This window comes from Rhinoderma darwinii, chromosome 1, assembly GCF_050947455.1.
Source record: "Rhinoderma darwinii isolate aRhiDar2 chromosome 1, aRhiDar2.hap1, whole genome shotgun sequence".
NCBI lineage: Eukaryota > Metazoa > Chordata > Amphibia > Anura > Rhinodermatidae > Rhinoderma > Rhinoderma darwinii.
Genome location: NC_134687.1, coordinates 425098765 through 425123636, shown reverse-complemented (window position 1 = coordinate 425123636; position 24872 = coordinate 425098765). Strand labels below are relative to the sequence as shown.

At 42.1% G+C, this 24872-nt stretch overlaps 1 protein-coding gene across 1 annotated transcript in view; it reads right to left on the bottom strand.

Annotated features, from left to right (window-relative positions):
* The window catches only part of MED13L (mediator complex subunit 13L), a 155883-nt gene that overhangs the window by 29286 nt on the left and 101725 nt on the right, over positions 1-24872 (bottom strand). Inside the window, exons 8-14 of the mRNA XM_075830155.1 lie at positions 23768-23933; positions 23577-23675; positions 20457-21182; positions 20038-20263; positions 10354-10456; positions 9057-9166; positions 7233-7332 (exon numbers count right to left, since the gene is read on the bottom strand). Coding sequence (XP_075686270.1) covers positions 7233-7332; positions 9057-9166; positions 10354-10456; positions 20038-20263; positions 20457-21182; positions 23577-23675; positions 23768-23933 — 1530 coding nt within the window. The remainder of the gene's footprint in view (positions 1-7232; positions 7333-9056; positions 9167-10353; positions 10457-20037; positions 20264-20456; positions 21183-23576; positions 23676-23767; positions 23934-24872) is intronic.

Sequence of the window (24872 nt, the reverse complement as noted above, 5' to 3'; positions counted from 1 at the left end):
TGGGCACGCTGTAGGGCTCATGAGAGGGAGTGGCATTTGGCTTTTGGAGCGCAGATTTAGCTTGGTAGTAGATCTGTTTGGGGTTATACTTGTATTTCAGTTTAGAAAGTGGGGGCATATGTAAGCTGGGCGGAGTACATCAAGGTATATGTAATCTGTACGGAGTACATCAGGCCATAAGAGGGTATAATAATGGGGTAAATAAATAATAATTCATAGATATGTGGCCGGTGTCGCACTGATAATTGGTGTCGGATGTTATCCACTTTTAGAACACTCTGCACATTTTGCATCGCTATATTCTGAGAGCCAGAATTTTTTTTATTTTTTTTCTCCACCGGAGTCGTCTGACGGCTTATTTGTTGCGGGACAATCTGTAGTTTTCATTGGTACCATTTTGGGGTACATGCATTTTTTTAAATCACTTTTTATTCAATTTTTTGGCAAGCAAAGTGCCAAAAAAACAGCAATTCTGACAATGTTTTATTGGTGTTTATCGCGTTCACCCTGGGCTATAAATTACAATTTTACTTTATGCTGCAGGTCGATACGAATACGGCGATGCCATATGTATATAGTTTTTTTTAAATATTGCAGCGTTTGCGCAATAAAATCACTTTTTTTTTTATAAAAGAATTTATTTTTTGTGTCCCCATATTCTGAGAGCCATAACTATTTTCTTTTTCAGTCAAAAAAGCTGTGTAAGGGCTTGTTTTTTGTGGGACGGTTTGTAGTTTTTATTGGTACTATTGTGGAGTACATGCGACTTTTTGATCACTTTTTATTCTACATTCATGGGAGGGGTGGTGACCAAAAAAGTGATTCCGGCATAGTTTACTTTTTTTTTGCGGTTTTCTCCATGCGGGAAAAATAACGTTATAGTTTCATAGTTTGGGTCGTTACGAACGTGGTGATACCAAATATGTGTACTTTTTTTAACGTGTTCATTTTTTTCCTATAATAAAAGTCTTATTATAGGAAATAAAGCATTTTTTTTGTGTTTATGTAACTTATTTTTAAACTTTTTTATAAACCATTTTTATTTTTTTTTACTTGTCCCACTGGGGGACATTTAGACTTGCAGCTCTGATCGCTGCTGGAATACATTACACTACCTACGTAGTGTAATGCATTCCAACTGTCATTGTGACGTGACCGTGACTCTGACAGGAAGCCTATGAGGACCAGTGAAACCACCACGATTTCACGTGGAGGCTGCCGATCTGCGCTAAACACCTTAAATGCGGCGATCGCAAATCGACTGCCGCATCTAAGGGGTTAACTGCCGAAATCAGCGGTGATGGGCCACTGATCGGCAACAGGGAATGCAGGGCAGACACTCTGCACAGTTAACCGCCACTGCGGTGTAGCGCCGCGTGGCGGTTAACTGTCAAAGTACAGACGTAACTGCACGTCAAGTTGCGCGAAGTTACTGCTCACCACCTTGACGTGCAGTTCTGTCAAGGTTCGGGAAGCGGTTAAAGGAGATCCATATTTCAGAAAAATTCCTATATTGTGCTCACGTTATACCATGTACATTTAAAATGGTCTAATCATATCTCCAATGTCCCACTTATTGGCCAGTGTTTACATTGTGGTATAGTAATGAAAATCATTGACCACTGTGATAAAGATCATAAGTTCTCATCAAGACGCCATGTGGTACATAGCACAATGTAAACACTGACTGGTGACAGAACCTGGAATGGCCCGGTGCAGTAAATGGTATATCGGTATATTTGAAAGTTGCATTGTTTAGTAACATGGGTTTATTTAGAATCTCAGAAAACTCCTTTAAATTAAGCCATAGTAAAGAAATTAGACGTGTACAGAGGAAAAACAGGATTTTTAAACCACCTCCACAATACGAACCAGTTTCCCATTGCAACCAACCAGATTATAGCTCTCCGTCAAAAATGTAAGCAGTAACCTAGGACTCCACTTTGGAATAATCCTTGGTTGCCTCATCTTGAATCGCTGCCGGGAGCAGGGATGTGGTCGGGGGCAGGGGTCAAATTCCTGGGTCAGGTGTTCACTGCAGATTCTGGCTTTGTATCCTTTTTCGAACTTAAAGAGGCTCTGTCACCACATTATAAGTGTCCTATCTTCTACATAATGTGATCGGCGCTGTAATGTAGATTACAGCAGTGTTTTTTATTTAGAAAAACGATCATTTTTGACAGAGCTATGACCTATATTAGCTTTATGCTAATGAGTTTCTTAATGAACAACTGGGCGTGTTTTACTATATGACCAAGTGGGCTTTGTACAGTGGAGTATATGACGCTGACCAATCAGTGTCATACACTTCTCCCCATTCATTTACTCTGCACATAGCGATATAGCTAGATCACTATGTGCAGACACAAACACACTATAACTTTACTGCATTGTCCTGACAATGAATATACATTACTGCAGTGTCCTGACAATGAATATACATTACTGCAGTGTCCTGACAATGAATATACATTACTGCAGTGTCCTGACAATGAATATACATTACTGCAGTGTCCTGACAATGAATATACATTACTGCATTGTCCTGACAATGAATATACATTACTGCAGTGTCCTGACAATGAATATACAGTGAAGGAAATAAGTATTTGATCCCTTGCTGATTTTGTAGGTTTGCCCACTGTCAAAGACATGAACAGTCTAGAATTTTTAGGCTAGGTTAATTTTACCAGTGAGAGATAGATTATATTTGAAAAAAAAACAGAAAATCACATAGTCAAAATTATATATATTTATTTGCATTGTGCACAGAGAAATAAGTATTTGATCCCTTTGGCAAACAAGACTTAAAACTTGGTGGCAAAACCCTTGTTGGCAAGCACAGCAGTCAGACGTTTTTTGTAGTTGATGATGAGGTTTGCACACATGTTAGATGGCATTTTGGCCCACTCCTCTTTGCAGATCATCTGTAAATCATTAAGATTTCGAGGCTGTCGCTTGGCAACTCGGATCTTCAGCTCCCTCCATAAGTTTTCGATGGGATTAAGGTCTGGAGGCTGGCTAGGCCACTCCATAACCTTAATGTGCTTCTTTTTGAGCCACTCCTTTGTTGCCTTGGCTGTATGTTTTGGGTCATTGTCGTGCTGGAAGACCCAGCCACGAGCCATTTTTAATGTCCTGGTGGAGGGAAGGAGGTTGTCACTCAGGATTTGACGGTACATGGCTCCATCCATTCTCCCATTGATGCGGTGAAGTAGTCCTGTGCCCTTAGCAGAGAAACACCCCCAAAACATAATGTTTCCACCTCCATGCTTGACAGTGGGGACGGTGTTCTTTGGGTCATAGGCAGCATTTCTCTTCCTCCAAACACGGCGAGTTGAGTTAATGCCAAAGAGCTCAATTTTAGTCTAATCTGACCACAGCACCTTCTCCCAATCACTCTCAGAATCATCCAGATGTTCATTTGCAAACTTCAGACGGGCCTGTACAGCAGGGGGACCTTGCGGGCACTGCAGGATTTTAATCCATTACGGCGTAATGTGTTACCAATGGTTTTCTTGGTGACTGTGGTCCCAGCTGCCTTGAGATCATTAACAAGTTCCCCCCGTGTAGTTTTCGGCTGAGCTCTCACCTTCCTCAGGATCAAGGATACCCCACGAGGTGAGATTTTGCATGGAGCCCCAGATCGATGTCGATTGACAGTCATTTTGTAGGTCTTCCATTTTCTTACTATTGCACCAACAGTTGTCTCCTTCTCACCTAGCGTCTTACTTATGGTTTTGTAGCCCATTCCAGCCTTGTGCAGGTCTATGATCTTGTCCCTGACATCCTTAGAAAGCTGTTTGGTCTTGCCCATGTTGTAGAGGTTAGAGTCAGACTGATTAATTGAGTCTGTGGACAGGAGTCTTTTATACAGGTGACCATTTAAGACAGCTGTCTTTAATGCAGGCACCAAGTTGATTTGGAGCGTGTAACTGGTCTGGAGGAGGCTGAACTCTTAATGGTTGGTAGGGGATCAAATACTTATTTCTCTGCGCACAATGCAAATAAATATATATAATTTTGACTATGTGATCTTCTGTTTTTTTTTTTTTTTATATATAATCTCTCTCTCACTGGTAAGATTAACCTAGCCTAAAAATTCTAGACTGTTCATGTCTTTGACAGTGGGCAAACTTACAAAATCAGCAAGGGATCAAATACTTATTTCCTTCACTGTACTTTACTGCAGTATCCTAACAATGAATATACATTACCTCCAGCCAGGACGGGATCTGTATTCAGAATCCTGACCACTTCTGTAGCGTCTCTGTGATTTTACAGCACAGAAGGCAAAGTCTCGCAAGATTACGCTGTAAGCGGTCATTCACAGCGAGATCTCGCTGTGCTGTGCTGTAAATCACAGAGAAGTGCATGGACGGAAGCCCATCAGGACCAACCTTCGGCTGGAAGTTACTGTCGTTCCCGATGCACACTGTCGACGATAAGGTGTGCATTGGGAACTGGGAGATCAGCTGTCCCAGATAGCTGACACTCCAGTGTTGCCGATCAGCGGCTCATCGCCGCTGATTTCGGCAATTAACCCGTTAAATGTGGTGCTCGATTGCAATCACATTTAGGGGGTTTGTAACACATCAGCAGCCCCAATGCAATTGTGGGGGCTGCTGATGCTTGTGATGACATCCGGAGGCTAGGCAACGGCCTCCGGGTCTGCCATGTATGGAAGCCTATGAGGACCAGCCTCTAGCTGGTCCTCGTAGACTTAGGGCGGATTTACACGAACGTGCTATACGTCCGTGCCACCCGCGTGGTTTTCACGCGGGTCGCACGGACCTATGCAAGTCTATGGGGCAGTGCAGACTGTCCGTGAGTTTTGCACAGCGTGAGTCCGCTGCGTAAAACTCACGACATGTTCTATATTTTGGCGTTTTTTGCGCATCACGCACCCATTGAAGTCAATGGGTGCGTGAAGATCACGCGCACCACACGGAAACACTTCCGTGGGACGCGCGTTATTCGCGCAACAGCAGTAAAAGAATGAATGTAAACATGAAAGCACCACGTGCTTTTCTGTTTACAAACATCCAAAATGAAACGTTAAAAAAAATTACACATATTTGGTATCACCGTGTTTGTATCGACCCAAACTATGAAACTATAATGTTATTTTTTCTGCACGGTGAACGCCGCAAACAAAATAAACGGAAAACTATGTCAGCATCGCTATTTTTTGGTCACCACCCCTCCCAAGATATAGAATAAAAAGTGATCAAAAAGTCGCATTTACCCCAAAATAGTACCAATAAAAACTTCACCTCCCACAGCTTTTTTGACGAAAAAATAAAAAAGTTACGGCTCAGAATAGGGTGTCTCAGAAAATAAATTTTATAGAAACGTAATTTTATTGTGCAAACACAGCAAAACGTAAAAAAAAACAAAAACTATACACATATGGTATCGCCGTAATCGTACCGACCCGCAGAATAAAGTAAAATGGAATTTATTGCGCACGGTGAACGCTGTAAGAAATAAAGAATTTAAAGCAGTTTTTTGGTCACCTTAACTCTAAAAAAAGATCCTGTGGGGTCAAAATGCTCACTATACCCCTAGAAAAATTCCTTGAGGGGTATAGTTTCCAAAATAGGGTCACTTTGGGAGGGGGGGTCTCCACTGTTTTGGTCCCTCCGAGGCGTTGCAAACCCGACATGGCACTGAAAACCAATCCAGCAAAATCTGCGCTCCAAAATCCAAAAAGCGCTCCTTCCATCCTGAGCCCTGCTGTGGGTCCAAACATCAGTTTATGACCACATATGGGGTATTGCCGTAATCGGGAGAAATTGCTAATTACAAATGTTGGGGTGCTTTTTCTCCTTTATGCCTTGGAAAAATGAAAAAATTCTATGTTTCCACATAAAAATAGGTGATTTTCATCTTCACAGACTAATTCCACTAAATTCTGAAAAAAAAACTGTGGGGTCAAAATGCTAACTATACTCCTAGAAAAATGCCTTGAGGGGTGTAGTTTCCAAAATGGGGTCACTTTTGGGAGGTTTCGACTGTTTAGGTACCACAAGACCTCTTCAAACCGGATATGGTGCCTAAAATATATTCCTAAAAAAAGGAGGCCCCAAAATCCACTAGGTGCTCCTTTGCTTCTGAGGCCGGTGTTTCGGTCCATTAGGGCACTAGGGCCACATGTGGTATATTTCTAAAAATGGCAGGACCTGGGCAATAAATATGGAGTTGTGTTTCTCTGGTAAAACCTTCTGTGTTACAGATTATTTTTTTTTATTACAAATGAATTTCGGCAAAAAAAATAAAAATGAAATTTGTACATTTCACCTCTACTTTGCCTTAATTCCTGTGAAACGCCTAAAGGGTTAAAATACTTTCTGAATGTGGTTTTGAATACCTTGAGGGGTGCAGTTTTCAAAATGGAGTGATTTATGGGGAGTTTCTAATATAGAAGGCCCTCAAAGACACTTCAGAACTGAACTGGTCCCTGAAAAAATGGCCTATTGAAATTTTCTTGAAAATATGAGAAATTGCTGCTAAAATTCTAAGCCTTGTAACGTCCTGGAAAAACAAAAGGACGCGAAAAAAAACGATGCAATCATGAAGTAGACATATGGGAAATATAAACTAGTAACTATTTTGTGTGCTATTACTATCTGTTTTACAAACAAATACATTTAAAATTTAGAAAACTGCTAATTTTTGAAGTTTTTCACAAATAAATCTTGCATTTTTCGAAATTTTTTCACTAATATAAAGTACAATATGTCACGAGAAAACAATCTCAGAATCGCTTGGATAGGCAATAGCATTCCGGAGTTATTACCACAAAGTGACACATCAGATTTGAAAAAATCATCTGTGTCCACAAGGCCAAAACAGGCTGTGTCCTAAAGGGGTTAATGTGGTTCTGCCAAAGCCAAAACATTGAATTACACATATAAAAGTTTGAGCTATGCAATGCCAATACAACACAATGGGACAATCACTGCTTCAGTCTCCATGGTGGAAAAAGTGAAAATAACAAGCAAGCTGTTCCAGGAAAGCCGTCAGCAGGGTTATAAGTGGCACAAGTCATACAGTAACCATAACCAAAATGCTACTGGTGTTATGAGATCAAGGCACTAGACCTGGCAATCTGCTGGGTCGATGCCCAGCATTAGGAGACTTGGTTAGCCCCATTTTCATTTTATTTTTTTTGAACCACCGCTTTGGTGTCTGAAACCTACAGCAAGCAAGCCAAAGTTAATACTCACTTGGCAAGTATGGAACGGTTGCTCTACCATCTTTACCAACATTCCGATCTTCTGACCCGCCCAAGGGAACCTTCATTGCACGAGTGCCTGGTGATCCCGCCTTAAAAAAAGGATTTAGAAACCAGATGCAGTGAAATTGCTTTAAACCATTATTCAATACTCCATAAATTAATACTCCAGTACGTCACATCTCACGATAGCAAAATCAGTAGACTGAGCATAGATGAGTAGAGATGCTAGCGTCACCCTAATGTTTACATTTCTACAGCTTGCAGTGCAGACCTTCTGGACCTACAAATCGGAGCTGCCCATGCACTTTCTCCCCCTTCTGCCACAAGCGGTCTAAGACAGCGTACAGTTCCTCTCCCATGCACTCCCTAGACGTGGTCTCTATCCTTCTACCTAGCTCTGGTTCCCTTGTGCTCCGTGCTGTGGAACACTCCGTCAGTGCAAGTGCAGTAGATGGATTCTGTGCGTGGACAGGAACTTGGTTACAAGCACAAAATCATCCAGCCAGCCCCCAGGCAGACACGTTATCGATGACGTTCTGAACGGAGCGGGAGGTACTGCCTCACTCATGTCACATGTTCAGAGTACAAAAAGTCACACATTTATGGCATAAACCGCGTCGTGCTGGTCATGTGTTGCAGCAGTAAATCGTTGTGGTGAATATTCATGAAATATAAAAGTTAAAAGGTAGTGGTCATCAGATATTAGCCTCCCAAACGGCTAACATCGCTAGTTAGTAAAAGAGTTAAAGGGGTTTTCCAGTCCCTAAAAATCAATGGCCTATCCTCGGGATGGGCCAACAATAGCTGATGGGTCGGGGTCTGACATTTGGGACCCCCAGCGATCAGCTGTTTTTGAAGGGGTCGTATGAGTGCTGCTTCCCCCTCATTTCTTCTTGCTCAGGGTGAATCGTCGACACGCATTGAGCGGTGAGTCACAGTATTGCAGCCTTTTCTCCCATTGAAGTGAATGGGAGAAAAGGCTGCAATACCTGTGAATCTCCACTACATAGTGAGGAAGAAGAAATGAAGGGGAACCAGCACTCTTACGAGTGCTGCGGCCCCTTCAAAACAGCTGATCGGCGGGGTCCCAAAAGTCAGACCCGACCCATAAGCTAGTGGCTGGAAAACCCCTTTAAGCATTAGAAACCTACTAGTGTGTGTGCATCAGGGTATAAAAAAAAAAAAATTTTTTTTTTTTGCCACAAGCCTTATGTAAATTAGCTTTTCAGGGTTCTGCCAAACTAGGAAATGTCTGCCCTCTTGCCCTCCAACCTTTCCCCTCTTATTGACGGCTCAGCTTGTATGACGATGAAGACAAGCAGAGCCATAATTAACTGCAGAGAGGAGAGTTGGGAACGCAAGATGGCGAACACTTCCTAGTTCGATAAATCCTGGAAAATCACTTTGCATACAGTAAGTGGCTGAATAAAACTAATTTTTTTACCCTGAAGCAAGAACCAAGATATTTAAAACTTATGTTTTTACTGCTTAACCGTTTAGGAGACCAAGATCTTATGACGGACTACCTTTAATGCAATATTTTGTTAAACTTCTTTTATTTAAGCTGAAAGTCTACACTTCAGTCACATCTTTATTGTTTTGTTTCAAATCCATCGCGGTGGTGAACAGAGGATAAATGATGAAAATTGTGTCACTGTCCAAATACTTCTGGACCCAACTATATCTCCTGCTGTTACTGATAAGTTTTCAATTTTAAACAAATTAAATGCAAAAGACCTTCTTCTATACACACACATGCATTCACAATACCATGATGTGTTTATTGGAATTCTCTTATTAAAACTTTACATACCAGGTCCTCATCTTCAGAATTATCAAATATGTTGTCCAGGTCATTGAGAGATGGTGCCAGATCAGTGACCTGTGTGAGGCTAGCTGCCACCCCGCGGTCCTGCCGTGGGTCTGTAAGGAAATTGTTAAAGAATGAGAAATATTTTATAGCAGCACTTTGTGTATTTACTTCAGCATAGTCCCTTTTCTACATAAAGAGAGTGTTTCATATTAGATTATGTCAAGGAAGAGAACGTATGATTTAAAGAGGCTCTGTCACCACATTATAAGTGCCCTATCTCCTATATAAGGAGGTCGGCGCTATAATGTAGGTGACAGTAAAGCTTTTTATTTAGAAAAACGAACTATTTTAAACCCCTTTATGATGACTTTTAGCTTTATGCTAATGAGTTTCTTAATGCCCAACATTACTGTAGTGTCCTGATAATGAATATACATTACCTCCAGCCAGGACGTGATGTTTATTCAGAATCCTGACACGTCTGAATCTTTTCTGTGAGGTTCCAGCAAGGCAAGCGTAAACTCGTTTGAAATGACAGGTTACATCGTAATCTCGCAAGATTACGTTTGCCTTGCTGTAAGTCTCAGAGACGCTACAGACATGTCAGGATTCTGAGTACACATCACGTCCTGGCTGGAGGTGATGTATATTCATTGTCAGGACACTGCAGTAACGTTATAGTGTGTGTATGTGGCTGCACATAGCGATATAACTATATCGCTAGTGCAGTGTAAATGAATGGAGAGAAGTGTGACGCTGATTGGTCACTGATTGGTCACTGATTGGTCAGCGTCATACACTCCTCTGTACAACACCCACTTGGTCTAAAGTAAAACACGCCCACTTGGGCATTAAGAAACTCATTAGCATAAAGCTAAAAATCGCTCATAAAGTGGTATAAAAAGGATTGTTTTTCTAAATAAAAAGCATTACTGTCACCTACATTATAGCGCCCATCTCATTATATAGGAGATAGGACACTTATAATGTGGTGACAGAGCCTCTTTAAAGAAGTATTTCCGTAATCATTATTTATCACCTATGGAGCGCTTGGCCATCTCTGGCAGCCCCATAGAAAGTGAATGAAGCGCTGGCCGAGCATACTCAGTACCGCTCCATTCACATAGGACACTCTGGGACCCCCGCTCTTGGGATCAGTGGGGCTCCCAGCGGTCAGACTGCCATCCTGTGGGTTGGTAATGATTATGGGAAAACCTCTAAGATTATCCGTCTTAATTCCCAAATAAGGACTTACATGCCAAATGAGGAATAGCCAGTCATATAGTGTTATATCTACCTGACTTTGACATGGGGCTAAAAATGGACATGGCATCTTTCCCATCAGGCACTGGTGCAGGATGTTCCGTAGGTGATGCATCTTTCTCAAACTCCTCATCATCCTGCAAAAACATAACATGGGTAACGTTGCTGCTGTTAAGAATAAAAATATAATAACACACCATATCCACTGAAAGATGCAAGAAAAACACTGACTGAATCTACCAGCATTCAACTTGCAAAACCACTTTTCAGTAATATAGTTTACACTTCGAATTCTTGTTCATCAGTAAATGATTTTACGTCTTAAAGTGGCATTTCAGCAAAATATGATTCTTTACAAAGCAAAAGCCCTAATGCAGCTGACTTTCTTGTTGGTGAAATCTGACAGTATGGCTATGTTCACAAGATGCAGTTGCCACTGTTTCAGCTGCCTAAAGAAAAACAATGCATTTGGCAACCAGGCCACATCAGTGCTGGGTGAACCCAGCCTAAGGCCCTGTACACATGTAGTTTCTTTACACGTTTTTTGATGCGGAAATAGCGCCAAAAAACGGCCGAAAATGCCTCCCATTGATTTCAATGGGAGGCGGAGGCGTTTTTTCCCCGCGAGCGGAAAAACAGTCTCGCGGGAAAAAGAAGCGACATGCCCCATCTTCGGGCGTTTACGTCTCTGAACTCCTATTGACATCAATGGGAGGCAGAGAAAGAGTATATTGCAGCGTTTTTGCACGTGGTGCTCAATGCCCGCAGGCGTAAAACATAGTGAAAATCGGGGCAAACGGCGTGCAGGCAGAGGAAAATCTGGAGAATTTTCTGCCTGCAAAAAAACTCTGAACAGGGCCTAAAATCTGCAAGATGGTATAAATTCTAGCACCGGAAAGCACTTAGTTTTAAATTTTTTGTTCTTCTAATAATATACAAATAATGTTCTGCTTATACTGGCAAGATTGCTTCCATTATTACAGGTTCCCTAAAAGACATGACGGACCCGTTGTGTAACGAGTCCTTATTAAACCCAATGACTTTTTAAGGAAAAAAAATATTGCAGCATACTTCACTATTGCTCTTCAGAGTGACAGACGCCTGGACCCTAATGCCGGAGTGAGTGTAGCCTATTAATGTACATCCAGAAGGAAAGAGGGCCAGGATAGTCTTCTGAAAGTTAGTAACAAAAAAGACCAGCAAATTTATCTTTAATCATGCTGAAAATGCACTAAGGGCAAGAACACGGCATTCAACAGGTTGCCCGTAATGTTTATAATGTGAGAGAAAACGACTACATAAAAGGGTTCACTGGGCATAAATAAATATGGCATAATTAACTGGGCACTACAAGCGTTCTATTTCCCAATATACTCACTGTTGAAGCTCGGGCCCCGAGTGCTGATCTCTGTATTGTACTTTTATTTAGACACGCTGGTCCATGGACGTTTATATTTCTACTAGTAGTACAATACAAAAAAAGAGCACATCTAGAAAACGCCTAAACCATTAAAAGCTATGGACACCTTTCAGGGCATTTCTTTTTTTTTTCTTCTAATAAATAGATTAGTGTGTTTAGTGTAACTTTGTAATTAGTCTTCATTAAAAAAATCTTTTTACTTTTGGAGATACAGCTGCTCTGTACTCTCTATACAGAGCAGCTGTATCGCTTGCTATTCATTGAATTCATTAGTCCTGCGGACCTGACCGGTTCAGTGACAGCGGGTCCTGCGTGTCTCTGACACACAGGACCCGCCTGTAATCTATCACATCTAAGTTACAAACTTAGATGTGATAGATTACAGGTGGATACGACCCGCCGATACTGAACCTGTCAGGTAGATTTTGTAATGACCCATTCATTTCTTTGGCAGAAGGACACCTTTCGGTATATTTACAGGAAGGTGTCCGTGCTGTAGAAACCTTCTGTAAAAAATAGGACCTGTTATATTTTTTTATTTTACGGATCGTGCTCCCATAGTTTATAATGGGAGCACGGTCCGCAAATGCGGATGAATGTCCGCAGCCGTACACGGACTGCCATGACTGTAATTCCCCACTGGCCATGCCCGTCAGGTGGGGGAATATGGAGCGGGCTCACGTGTCGGCTGTGTGTTACAACCAACATTTCAGGGTAATGAGCGCAATCCTGCTCATTTAGCCTGTTAACGGCCACGGAACACCGCAACCGCAGCCCTTAAATTACTAGAAACAGGGGGGGGGGGGACGCCCCTGTAACGTTCCAACACACCCCCCCCTCGGCGACGTGATCAGGGGTACCGTTGGTTGGCATGGCAGCCTGATTAAGAGTCCGCCATCTTTGTATTCCTATGAAGGCCTGCCGGAGACTGTCAGTATCACGATATACTGCAATACATTAGAATTGCAGTATATCGTGCAAGCGATCCAACGATCGCTGGTTCAAATCCCCTAAGGGGACAAGGAAAAAAAAAAAAAAAAACACCCTTTCCCATTTTCCATCAAGCACAATGTAAAAAAAAAAATGAAATAAAAAAAAAAACTAACATAACTGGTAGACACGTCCATAAAAGTCTGAACTAATACAATATGTAATTATTTAGTCCACACTGTGAACGCCGTAAAAAATAAAACCTGGCAGAATCGTTGGTTTTTGGTCACCACTTTTTATTCCATTTTTTTGTGGGAGATGATCAAAAAAAGTCTCATGTACCTCGAAATAGTACCAATAGAAACTACAGCTCGCACTGTAAACATTTTTTTTAACAATCAGTTTTTTCTTTGTAAAAGTAGTAAAACATAAAAAAAAACACTATTTAAATTTGGTGTCGCCTAAATCGTATTGAGCCACAAAATAAAGTTAGCATGCCGTTTTTACCTCACTGTGAACGCCGTAAAAACAAAACCCCCCAAAATATTGAGGATACAAATATTTTTTCTCACTACATTATATGGTACAATAAATGGTGCCATGAAAATCTACAACTCGCCCCGCAAAAAAAACAAGCCCTCATATGGCAATATTGATGGAACGATAAAGTTATGGCGTTCGGAAGTTGGGGAGGAAAAAAACAAAGTGAAAATCCGAAAAATGACTGCGGCAGGAAAAGGTTAATGATCCTGTTTGTATGTGCGTCCCCTCCTCTCTAAAATAAATAAAGGGCCACTAAAACAATTATCGAGAATGATCTTCACTAAAATGTATGTGAATGTTTCTGAAAGTTCTCAGAACTAGAGATGGGGTAGTTGGTGAGATATTTTACTTGGTTTCCTTTCAATCGTCCCATATTTTTTTTTTTTTATTTTTAAAACATGGATGTTTTGAGTTAAAGGGGTTTTCCCAAGAGGGACGTTTACGACATATCCACAGGATATGTCATACATGTCAGATAGAGCGGGGCTCCCTAAATCCTGTTCTAGCTTTGTCTGCTATCGCTGACAAACTTTATAGACTTCCTGACTTTATGGTCGGGACTTACGAAAATAGCGTAGCCCGCTCAGCTACGCTGTTTCTGTAACTCCCATAGTAGTGAATAGCAGTTACGGAAGTAGCGTAGCATGTGAGCTACACTGTTTCCGTAACTACCATACAGTTCAATGGGGCTTACGAAAACAGCAGAGCTCAGCGAGCTACGCTGTTTTCCACCTTCATGGTCGGAAATCAGCTCTCTCTCACACACACACACACGCACGCGCACGCACGCACGCACGCACGCGCACAACGGGGTTTAGGGGCCCCGTTCTAGAGATAGGTGCAAGTCCCAGAGGTGGCACCCACATCTATCTGGCATGTATGACATATCATGTGGATAGGTCATACATGTCCCTCGTGGGAAAACCCCTTTAAAGTAAAAATTAAGACATATAAGGTGCATATTTCAATCGTGACTGGTTTGATAACAGTAAGGCTGGGTTCACACGACCTATTTTCAGACATAAACGATGCGTTTTAAGCCTCGATTTACGTCTGAAAATACAGCTCCAATACGTCGGCAAACATCTGCCCATTGATTTGAATGGGTTTGCCGACGACCTGTCATTTACGCGTCGCTGTCAAACGACGACGCGTAAAAAAGACGGCTAGTCAAAAGAAGTGCAGGACACTTCTTGAGATGTAATTTGACCCGTTTTTCATTGATTCCAATGAAGAACAGCTCCAAATTACGGCCGTAATGGACACCTCGCAAAACGCGAGTACATGGAATTACGTCTGAAATTACGGAGCCGTTTTCTCCTGAAAACAGCTCTGTAATTTCAGACGTAAATGCAGTTATCGTGTGCACATACCCTAAAAAGCGATGCAATGCACAGAAGAGTGCGATGTAGGAGCATAAACGCCTCATATTAGTGCAGAGAAGAAAATGTCACTTATAAATATGCTCAGTATTATAAACAAAAACGGACAAAAAAAACAGGTCAAATCCAGACAGTGTATAACACCGGCACCTGCTACGAAGAAGAAAGCGCCATCTGAATATCACTTCAAAATACATTTAGCATTAGCCCTTAATCAGGTCCATAGAAAGGGGAGGTGAAGTGGTAAAACGTCTGGACATCCTGTGTGGCATGAAAGAGGGCCAGAACTCCCACCATTTGGGATTACAATTGGTCCTTGTCCCAGTGGATGTTGCAAGTTAAGTTCATATCGGAATTGAGGTTCAATCCTTTTTAAGACTACGGAGATATTGCAAGCGGATGTGCTTTTCCACCTTGAAGCAATGCATTTAACATACTACTGTTAAAATATGGATCACTAGCCATCTAGGGGTTAACTGTTTATATGTGAAAATTAAGCAGGGCCAGGGCAGCATCTGGCACCACGAAGTGGACTAGGAAGTCAGAAGAAAAAGTCAAATCGCTGAGACCAGAACGGCTTTATAGCTTTTCATTTCCATCAGACATGGTAGAGGGAAACAATTTCATAGTGCGTAGTGGATCTTAAGCAGGGCAAAATGGTGTAAACTGTGAAGCCTCAGGTACCATCTCATTTGAGGATTGTCCATTCCAGGTGATTAATGTACCTAGTGGTTCTTTGAGCACATAGGTCTTACTATTGAACAGCAGCTCTAAGTCAGATTCCCATTTGATCATGCACAGAAGTGGAGCGTCCACCTCTGGAGAAATCACTGAATCATAAGCTGTGGTTAAGCCTTTCAATTTAGTTTCTTTGAGCGGTAAGGGATTGGTTATATTGGGCCGAGGGTGGTTGGTTCCAACACTAATAACAGAAGGTGATAAAATGTCTCACTTGCATATACTGTAGGAAGTGTCTGTTGTCCAAATGGTGATGATCTTTGAGAAATTGAAAAGAAACAAAAGTTTCGTTTTGAAAACGTTGTAGTGTTCCAGCTTGCATCCAGGATGTGACACCCACTTCAGGGACTCACACATTAAGAAAGTCCAAGGGAATCCCATCCGGGGAAATGCAGATCAGTGATCGGTCAGCACATATCACCTTATACCAAATATTGAGCGTATATGATACAAGGTGTAAGAGTACTGGAGGAGGAGGAGACCTGGAAATCAAACCCCACCATACCCATGACCTAGAGGAAGCACCTTGGCAAGAATGGGTATCAATGTCCTTCCACAGTGTGGAATCTGAATCTTGCCCTCATATCTTCACTTGATTTAAAAAGAGGCTCTGTCACCACATTATAAGGGGCCTATATTGTACATGATCTGATCGGCGCTGTGATGTAGGTTACAGCAGTGTTTTTTTTATTTAGAAAAACGATCATTTGTGAGTTATGACCTATTTTAGATTTATGCGAATGTGTTTCTGAATGGACAACTGGGCGTGTTTTACTATATGACCAAGTGGGCATTGTACAGAGCAGTGTATGACGCTGACCAATCAGCGTCACACACTTATCCCCATTCATTTACACAGCACATAGTGATCTTATTACATCACTATGTGCAGCCACATAAACACACTATAACGTTACTGCAGTGTCCTGACAGTGAATATACATCACTACCAGCCTGGACGTGAAGTCTATTCAGAATCCTGACACTTCTGTAGTGTGTGTGTGTGATATTTACAGCAATGCAAGTGTAATCTCGCGAGATTACGATGTAACCTGACATTTAAAACGAGATTACGCTTGCCTTGCTGTAAATCTCACACAGACGATACAGAAGTGTCAGGATTCTGAATAGACATCACGTCCTGGCTGGAGGTAATGTATATTCACGGTCAGGACACTTGAGTAACGTTATAGTGTGTTTATGGGGCTGCACATAGTGATGTAATAATATGAATATTGTTGATCGAGTGCGCTCATATTTAACTCCAGTAGACCTGGCAATGTGAAAAAGACCTTGACCCCCAGGTAGGTAATGGATTGTGCAGCCCACCCAAACTAGGCCTGTCGTGATATAAAGATAAACGTCTGTGTGGAAACATGGATGGGTAAGGTAAGATTTAGTTACCTTGATTTTAGAATAGGAAATATCTGTTTAGGCAATTGAGAAACTTCTGGTCAAGAAATATCTGGATGTGACAAACTTGTGATAAAGTCAATATGACATAGTCTGCCTACAACCCAATCTTATGGTCATACGTACCCACATATACCCAGTGTTCCGATGTAAGGCAGAAGAGGCTCTAACGTACGTGGTCAAGGCCTACATGACCAAGATGATTATGAAAAGACAACAGCATGCAGCCCTACCCTGAACAATGTGTAATATAGAATAGGCCCAACAGGACTCCCAAAACTAAAAAAGCCTAACTGAGGGGCAGCTATAGAAAGACGTAATTGCACAATGTGACCTACTTACCTATATTTGATTAAAGGGGTTGTCTAATGACAGACATTTATGGCAAATCTACAGGATATGCCATAAATGTCGAATAAATGAGGGTCTCACTCTTGGTACCCGCAAATATTCCCACGAATGTAAAAAAAGATTTTAGGGCGAGAACAAAAATCCTATGTTCTCGTTAATTGGGGACACAGCACCATGGGACATGCTAAAGCAATCCCAGAAGGTGAAAATAAAATAAACTTAGAGGTACAGCCATACGGCCCACCTAATGCACAGCTGTCTGCAGTACCTTGCGACCCAAACTGGCATCAGAGGAGGCCAAAGAAAGAATCTAGTGAAATTTGGTAAAGGTGTGCACCGAAGCCCAGGTAGCAGCTTTGCAGACATAATAAAATTAAGCTTGATGCCGGGCTGCCCAGGAGGCACCAAAAGCCCTGGTAGAATGGGCAGTAACCCAAAACAGAGGAATTATACCCTTGGACTGATAGATTTCCGCAATTACACATTGGTCCAACATGCAATGGTGGCTTTGGACGCAGTAAAACCCTTGTGTAGCCCTTCTAAAAGGAAAAAAAAACAACTAAAAATCGGAGCATCCTGAAACGTCTTTTAGGCGTGGACTGCTCTCACCACATCAAGACAGTGCAAAGCCTGCTCCCTCGGATGAGGAGGGGCAAAAAGAAGGAAGAAGAATCTCTTTGTTGATATGGAAGGCAGAGACCTCTATCGGGAGGAAGGACCAGACCACTTTATTTCTATGTATGACCAAAAAGGCGGACTTGCAGGACAAGGCATTCAGTTTCGAAACCTTCCTGAGTCTTCAGGTGTGCTCAGGGTCACCTCTTTAGTAACCTCGCATGTATAGTGGGGTTACTGGCCTGCGGATGCAGAAAAATGCAGGTGGTGAGGGAAATTCAGTGCAGGGAACCACTTGGTTTCCCAGCACCCGCAGGTGGTTGACTAGGCTGGTGAGCAGGCTAGCCACCCACCTACAGCTAAGGAGAAGAAATAAATACATTTAAAAAAAATAAATCTTAATATCAGGTCATGTCTGCCTGCCTGGGCGCAGACAAGACTCTTTTCCAACCAACTGTCGCCAACTAGTGGCAGGAGCATTTACCTATGAAGCTGTGACCTACAATGATATTAAACAAGACATACAACTCATCCTGCAAAACACAAACCCTCATACAGCTATGTCGAAAAAAAAAAAAAAAAAAGTTAAAAACGTATGGCTCTTTGAATGCGACAATTTTTTTATTTTATTTTTTTAATTGCTTGATCATTAAGGGCCAAAACAGGCTAGACATTAAAGGGTTAAGTGCCCGTCTCAAAAAGTGTAGTTGTTGTTGGGCGTGTATAAACACAAGAGTTTATGAGATGTTATTAATAGCAGAGACTATACTTAGAAACCTTCCTTGTGGGTCAGCCCAGATTTTGTTGCCCAGTGTCCCTCACCACTGATAGTGCTCCTCTAGATTCAGAGTAATGTGACTCATAATATTGGGAAATTATTTGTAAGAACAAAGTGTTTGTTTACCACCAACAAAACGTGTCTGTTGTACGAAGCAGCTGTGAAATCGCAGCGCCTTCCGCCACATTCTAGAGCGCATATATAGGCTATTAAAGCTTATTAGCATTCATCCCCACATATATTCTGATCACCTAACCGCTCAGTATAGCTATGACATCAAAGTCTCCCAATTTCCCAGCAAATCAAGAGACGCGAGTTACAGCAGGCACAAGTAAAACATGAACATAATTCAAAAAACAAAAACCTGAATTATGTCAACTACACACTAGAGAAAACGCCAAAGTTGGGTGGGTCAGGGTAACGGACAACCAACCCTTATATCTTGGCACACTCTTAAAATCGGGGCTAAATTTGGCACTGTAATAAATTAAAAAAAATAAGTAAGTAAATCTTAGGCCTCATGCACACTTCCGTTGGCCGTCGTACGGACGTTAATGAAATACTGGCCGCACACAGATGGCTTCCGCGTGCAGTCGTTGTTTAACGGACCAAATCAATGAAAAGGCCGAGATTGCTCCGTCAAAAACGCACAGGAGTAGGTCTAGTCCTATCTGTGACGGAACGGCCACACGTTTCCATTAAAACAACAGAAGTGTGCATGGCCCCATTGAAATGAATGTATCAGGGTGCTATCAGTTAAAAAAACGGATAGCACCCTGATGAAAAAAACTGAAGTGGGCATTAACCCATACTGTAATATACATGGTAATGTATCTTACCACTAAGAATTAAACAAAAAAATAGTAAGATGGGAGTGAAAATATCACATAGCTGTACATTTCTACATACACTGCCTCCCACTCAGGATCCAGACAATCTGGCAGGTGCTTTTTAGCCGGTGGAGAAGATGATCCTTATCTTTTGGTTTTGTGGAGAGAGAAGAGCCCAATATCTAACTGGAAATCCCCATTTATAGGGAATAGCAGGGACTCTCAGAAATGTATTAGTGAATGAGAATTCCTTTGCGACCAGCCAGGGCCACTGCAGAGAGCTCGGTGTACAATGCAATCCCTTTAGTGGTGTCTTGGATTTATAGGATTTCAGAAACCTATCCTTGATGTGATAAAATTAAAGAGTAATGACATTGCACTAGGTGTCCGCTGGCAAGTTCTTTGATTTTGAAACAGAATAAACATTAATCGCGGATTTTAATAAGATCCCCATTCAACTTCATGTCTATGAAGAAACTAGTCGGACTCTGGAAGAAATATCAGAAAAAGCAACTGACAGCAGTCTTAAGTCTATGGCCAGCTTTAGCCTTTCCGAGCATGCATGAAATAGATACTGAAATATACGAAAACGACTGATTCATAGCTATATTTGTGTATTTCATTGCAATTTTAAATCACGCTTTCAATAGCACAATTTCATGTATTGTCCAAGAAATAGTCAGTGAGTAAACATATACAGCAGGTGATTTTTTATTACCTTTTGCTTCCGAGAAAGGTCCCGTTCTGCGACCATCTTGCATTTTTTGCTCATGTTGGTAAAACTGTACTTAATATCTCCATCCTCAAAAGTGTAAGGATCAGTGGAGTCCCCAAAGCCTTCACATGGATGTAGGTGGGAAAGCTGGTCCAAGTAGTGAAGGTCTGATATAACCTGGCGCTTCTCATCCAAGACTTTGAAGCGTTTGTTGGGCTGAGACAGAAGCCTAAGTGGTGGAATTAAATGGTGAGAGTAAGAGGAATTCATACATTCAGCTTGTGTTACTCATGTACATTCAACATCTGTTTTGCCTCAATGCCCGACAAGGGCTTAAGAAGTGTCAGTACTTTGGAAGTGCAAATGAAGTATTCGCTGGTAAGTAACTTTTTTCCAGTGAAAAAGCCCAAACCCTGCCTTACCTTTTAAGTGCAGTGCTCTCAGATCCCACCTCCGGCTTGGCCTCGTACCACTCTCCTTGGATTTCTGGTGGACGAAAGTCTTGGCTGCCATTAGTCGGGAGTTGGTAACTATGCCAGCTATCCTCTACATCCCGATTCTGGGGAAGGCCAACACAATACAAACTGGTCTCACTCATTTCTGTCATCAGAGGCAGGCCAAGGCTAGCCGCCATCATCGTCCTGTCATCAAGTGGTTGCATTTCTAATCCATTAGGATAAAGATTTGAGACGGCCACTTCCTGATCAGGAATTTCAACTTCTTGTTGTGGAGGCTGTGGACTAAGTGTAGGGGGCATTGGGGAGGCAGGGGAATGTGGGGAGTCTGCGGGAGGTACTGGTAGCAGTTGATCTAGTTCCGCTGCAGGTGCTATGCTGACAAATTGCCTGTTTGATGTGGTGGTGGCGGCTATTCCAGCTGCAGACTCTGCTCCTTGGCGTTGCTGCACCGTTTGTTCTTGCGTCATGCATTGTTCACTCTGGGTTGGAGATGGTCGGTGGTGGAATGGAGTTGTGGCCTTTTTCTGCAGTTTATCTGCCTTTTCTTGGCGATCGTTAGGTTTGTGCTTGGAGGATGCAGTAGGCTGTAGGGAAGAGTTGATGGAAGAGGGGTTTCCACTCACACAAGCCTGGGAGACAGAGGGAGGACGAGTTGCACTTTGTGCGCCACGCTGCTTGGACAACTTGTGCCTGCAGAAAGAAGTAACACACGTCATTCTTTAAAGTAAACCATCACCAGAACAGAAGGATGAAATAGTTCACAGGCAATGCTCGCTAACAGCCATTACATATTGGTGCATAAGTGTTCACATTACTCTGACGGAGGTCACTGTAAAGTCATATAGTGGCATATGTCGCTAATTCGCTAAGTTAAAAAAAAAAACAGCAAAATGCACCTCGCGGTATGCTTTTTTGGAGGTGCCCCACTTTATAGGTCAGTGTAGTCTGCTACCCTCCCTTACACGCTTCTGGCCTCCATCACGTGAATGTTGGCCTAAGGTTATGTTCGGTATACATAACGGGAGCTATTGTGTTCACATACCGTGATGTGGCATCTCTAGTGGCACAGTTAGAGCAGTTTTTTTGCCATCTTCAATTTCAGCATTAATAAGAGGCTGTTATGATCAAATAAAATTTAAAAAAAAGGTGACATTTAAATGGAGGATTTGAATTACTTCGGCAATGAGACGGTCTCTGCTTTGCTGCCTTTATCTGGGTTTTATCATCATTTTTTCCTTAATTGTAGCTTTTTAGCACTTTTTCACTGGCTTCCTGTTTTAGTAGCTTCAATTATTTTTGTTATTTGTTGTCCCCCTACCTTACATTTTATTTATCCACATTAGTATTCTCCTTATTCCCAGAAGGTATTTCAAATAGGAACACTCCACATTCTCAGGTTTAATTCCTATATAACCCATTTATGTTCTCTATACATGCAGTGTCTTTGCATGTTGTAAATAATGTGGGTATGCAGAGAAATTAGGCAACCTTTTCTCAACAGAATTGGGAGAAAAAGTGCCAGAAATCAGGTCCTGTGCGTAGAGTTCTACAGCGACACGGAGAGCCTACCAACCGGATTAGATTATTCAATTCAGACCCCTGTAGCATCTCTGTCAAGAAGGTAAATGGTATTTACTAGGTGCAAGGTTCCTTATTACGTGCACAGTACACGAAGAGGAGTATAGAAGTTGCCCTTAAATACTCAGTTAAATGCTTCAAGAAAGTGTATCAAGTGTTAGTCTTAAAACATATATTACTAATAGCATTCATTTATTCTGTTCAGGGCCTGTTCACTTCAGCGCTCGGGTTCCGTTCAGCTTTCCGTTTATCGCTTCCCCTGACGGAACCAGAGCTTCCGTTTGCATTACTATTGATTTCAATGGTAATGCTTCAGTTGGTTTCCGTTCTGTAAAGTTTCTGGTCATTTTTTCACTGAAACAAAAGCGTAGTCTACTACATTATTGTTTTCGTGAAAAACAGAAACTTTACGGAACGGAAACCACTGAAACATTACCATTGAAATCAATGGTAATGCAAACGGAAGCTCTGGTTTCCGTTCATCGGTTCCTGCAAAGGAGAGGTTGAACGGAACCCGAACGCCGATGAGAACAGGCCCTTAGGCCCCATGCACAAGAACGTGCTTTTGTGGCCAAAATTCCACCAAAAATCCACAGGAGAATTGCGGCCCCGTTCATTCCTATGGGGCCATGCACACGACCGTGGTTTCCACGGTCCGTGCATGGCCCCGGAGCCCGGACCGCAGAAATAACGGGCATTTCTTATTACGGCCATGTTCTGCAGTCCGGGCTCATTGAAAATAATCGCCGCGGCCATGTGCGCAGCCTGCGATTTACGGGTGGCTCGCGGCTGACACTCCGTGGCCGGCCGACCCGAAAATCACGGCCATGCACATGACTACGGTCGTGTGCATGAGGCCTAAGCCTGTAAAGGTAATAAGAAAGAGTATGGCTATGAGCCCTTATTGGAATCTAGTCTAGTAAATTCTAAACAAGATGTATTATACCTATTAGGCCACGTTCACACGTGGCGGAATAGCTGTGGAATTCTGATGCGGACAGTCTGCAGTGGAAATCCGCAGCAGACAGTCTGTCCATTGGTTTCCACACCTTTTTAGTTATCTTCGTGCAGACATTGCGGACAACTCCGCTGCGGACCATAGGCTGCGGTGCGGAATTTGGTGTCTGCAGCATACACTGGCTGTTGCGGACTTGTGGCGGAATTTCTCCATTGACTTCAATGGAGTTTCAAAATTCTGCAGATGTTATGTGTTTGTTGCGTTGCGGATTGCTTTCGCGACCAGGATATTTCATCATTCGGGTTGGACCTATGTGTATCGAAGTCTATACCCAGACTGGGATGGAATGTTCTAAAAGAGAGCAGGATATACTCTTCACCCGAATCCGCAACGACTAATCCGCAGCAATTTACTTAATATTTTGTGCAACGCAGATTATGTGCGGCATTGATGCGGACAGTGTCGGCAGAATTCCGCCACGTCTGAACATGCCCTTAGAGCATTGTGACCTTAATATCTCAGACATATTGGATAGGTCTAGCGCTCACCTTGAGCATGAACAGTTGACCCTCTGGGAAGGCTCCACAAAGTCCCAAGGTGTTCGGTTAACCACCACATCCTCTTCCTGCTGGTTTGGCGTATTTGACCTTCAGTGAACAGAGTAAAGGAGTCAAATGTTTTGAATGGTCTCAGATCAAGATTAAATGACAGAACTAAACTTTAAGTTACAAAGACTTACTTTGATGGGCTTCGGTTCAGGATGCATTCCTTCCAAGCTCTCTGCGCCATATGACTCCGCAACTTCAAATAACTTCTTCCATCACGTTTGGGACTGTGTCTCGAATGACTGACCGTATCTCCTGTTGACTGGACTATGCCACTTGCTGTTACAGACCGAATGTCTCCTGCAAGTTTGAAATGACATTTTATTATGAAATTAACGTAATTGCAGCAACATTTAAAAGGGTTTTCTAGCTTGTTTTTAGCTTAACCCTCTTATTTATGAAGAATAAGAGGGCTTTGTCATCATATATTTTAAAAAATATGCCCTCCCTCCAATGCCCACTGCTTGTAAACGACGCAGCATTGCTCAGACCCGTACATTGCACAGAAATGAGGATGCCTCACTGATCCCTACGATGTTGTTCGTTCACCTCAAATTCTAAACGTTTTTTTCCGCACAGTATTTACGCAGCGTGTGGATGAGATTTTTTCTATCTTAACCACTTTGCTGCTACTATATTTGCTGCAGATTTTCAGCAACTAACTCCATTGTGGAAAATCCACAGTATTTACGCAACGTGTGAGCTGATCACTAGTGCTATTAAAAAAAATGAATTGATAAACATTTCTTAAAATACATTGATATACCAAATGTTGGAGTGTATAAATATTATAAAATATTTACTGTTTCTATATAATTATGCTAATTATTAGAATCTCATTATGAACATTTGAATCAGTATTCTTAAAAAGTTATAGGGGTTGCATTCAAAACTGTTAAAAAAATAAAATTAAATTAAATTAAAAACCAAGACCAGATTTCAGTGTGTTCAGCTCACCATAGGGGTATTTGCACATTAAAAGGGGTTATCCTGGTCCCAAAAATATTTTACTAATGGCTGAAAACTATGAATTACCAAAACAAGCAGAACTCACCTATCCTTTCCCCCGGAGACCCAGTGCGGTTGCTCCGGGGTGGAACTCCCGGTGATTGTTTACATGAAGGTAGCATGTGACCACTGCAGCTAATAAGAGGGCTCAGCGGTCATGTGTTGAATTTCTGGCATTATGCTGCAGCGGTCACACACACATGAAAACAATTACAAGGAGTGCCACCAGGG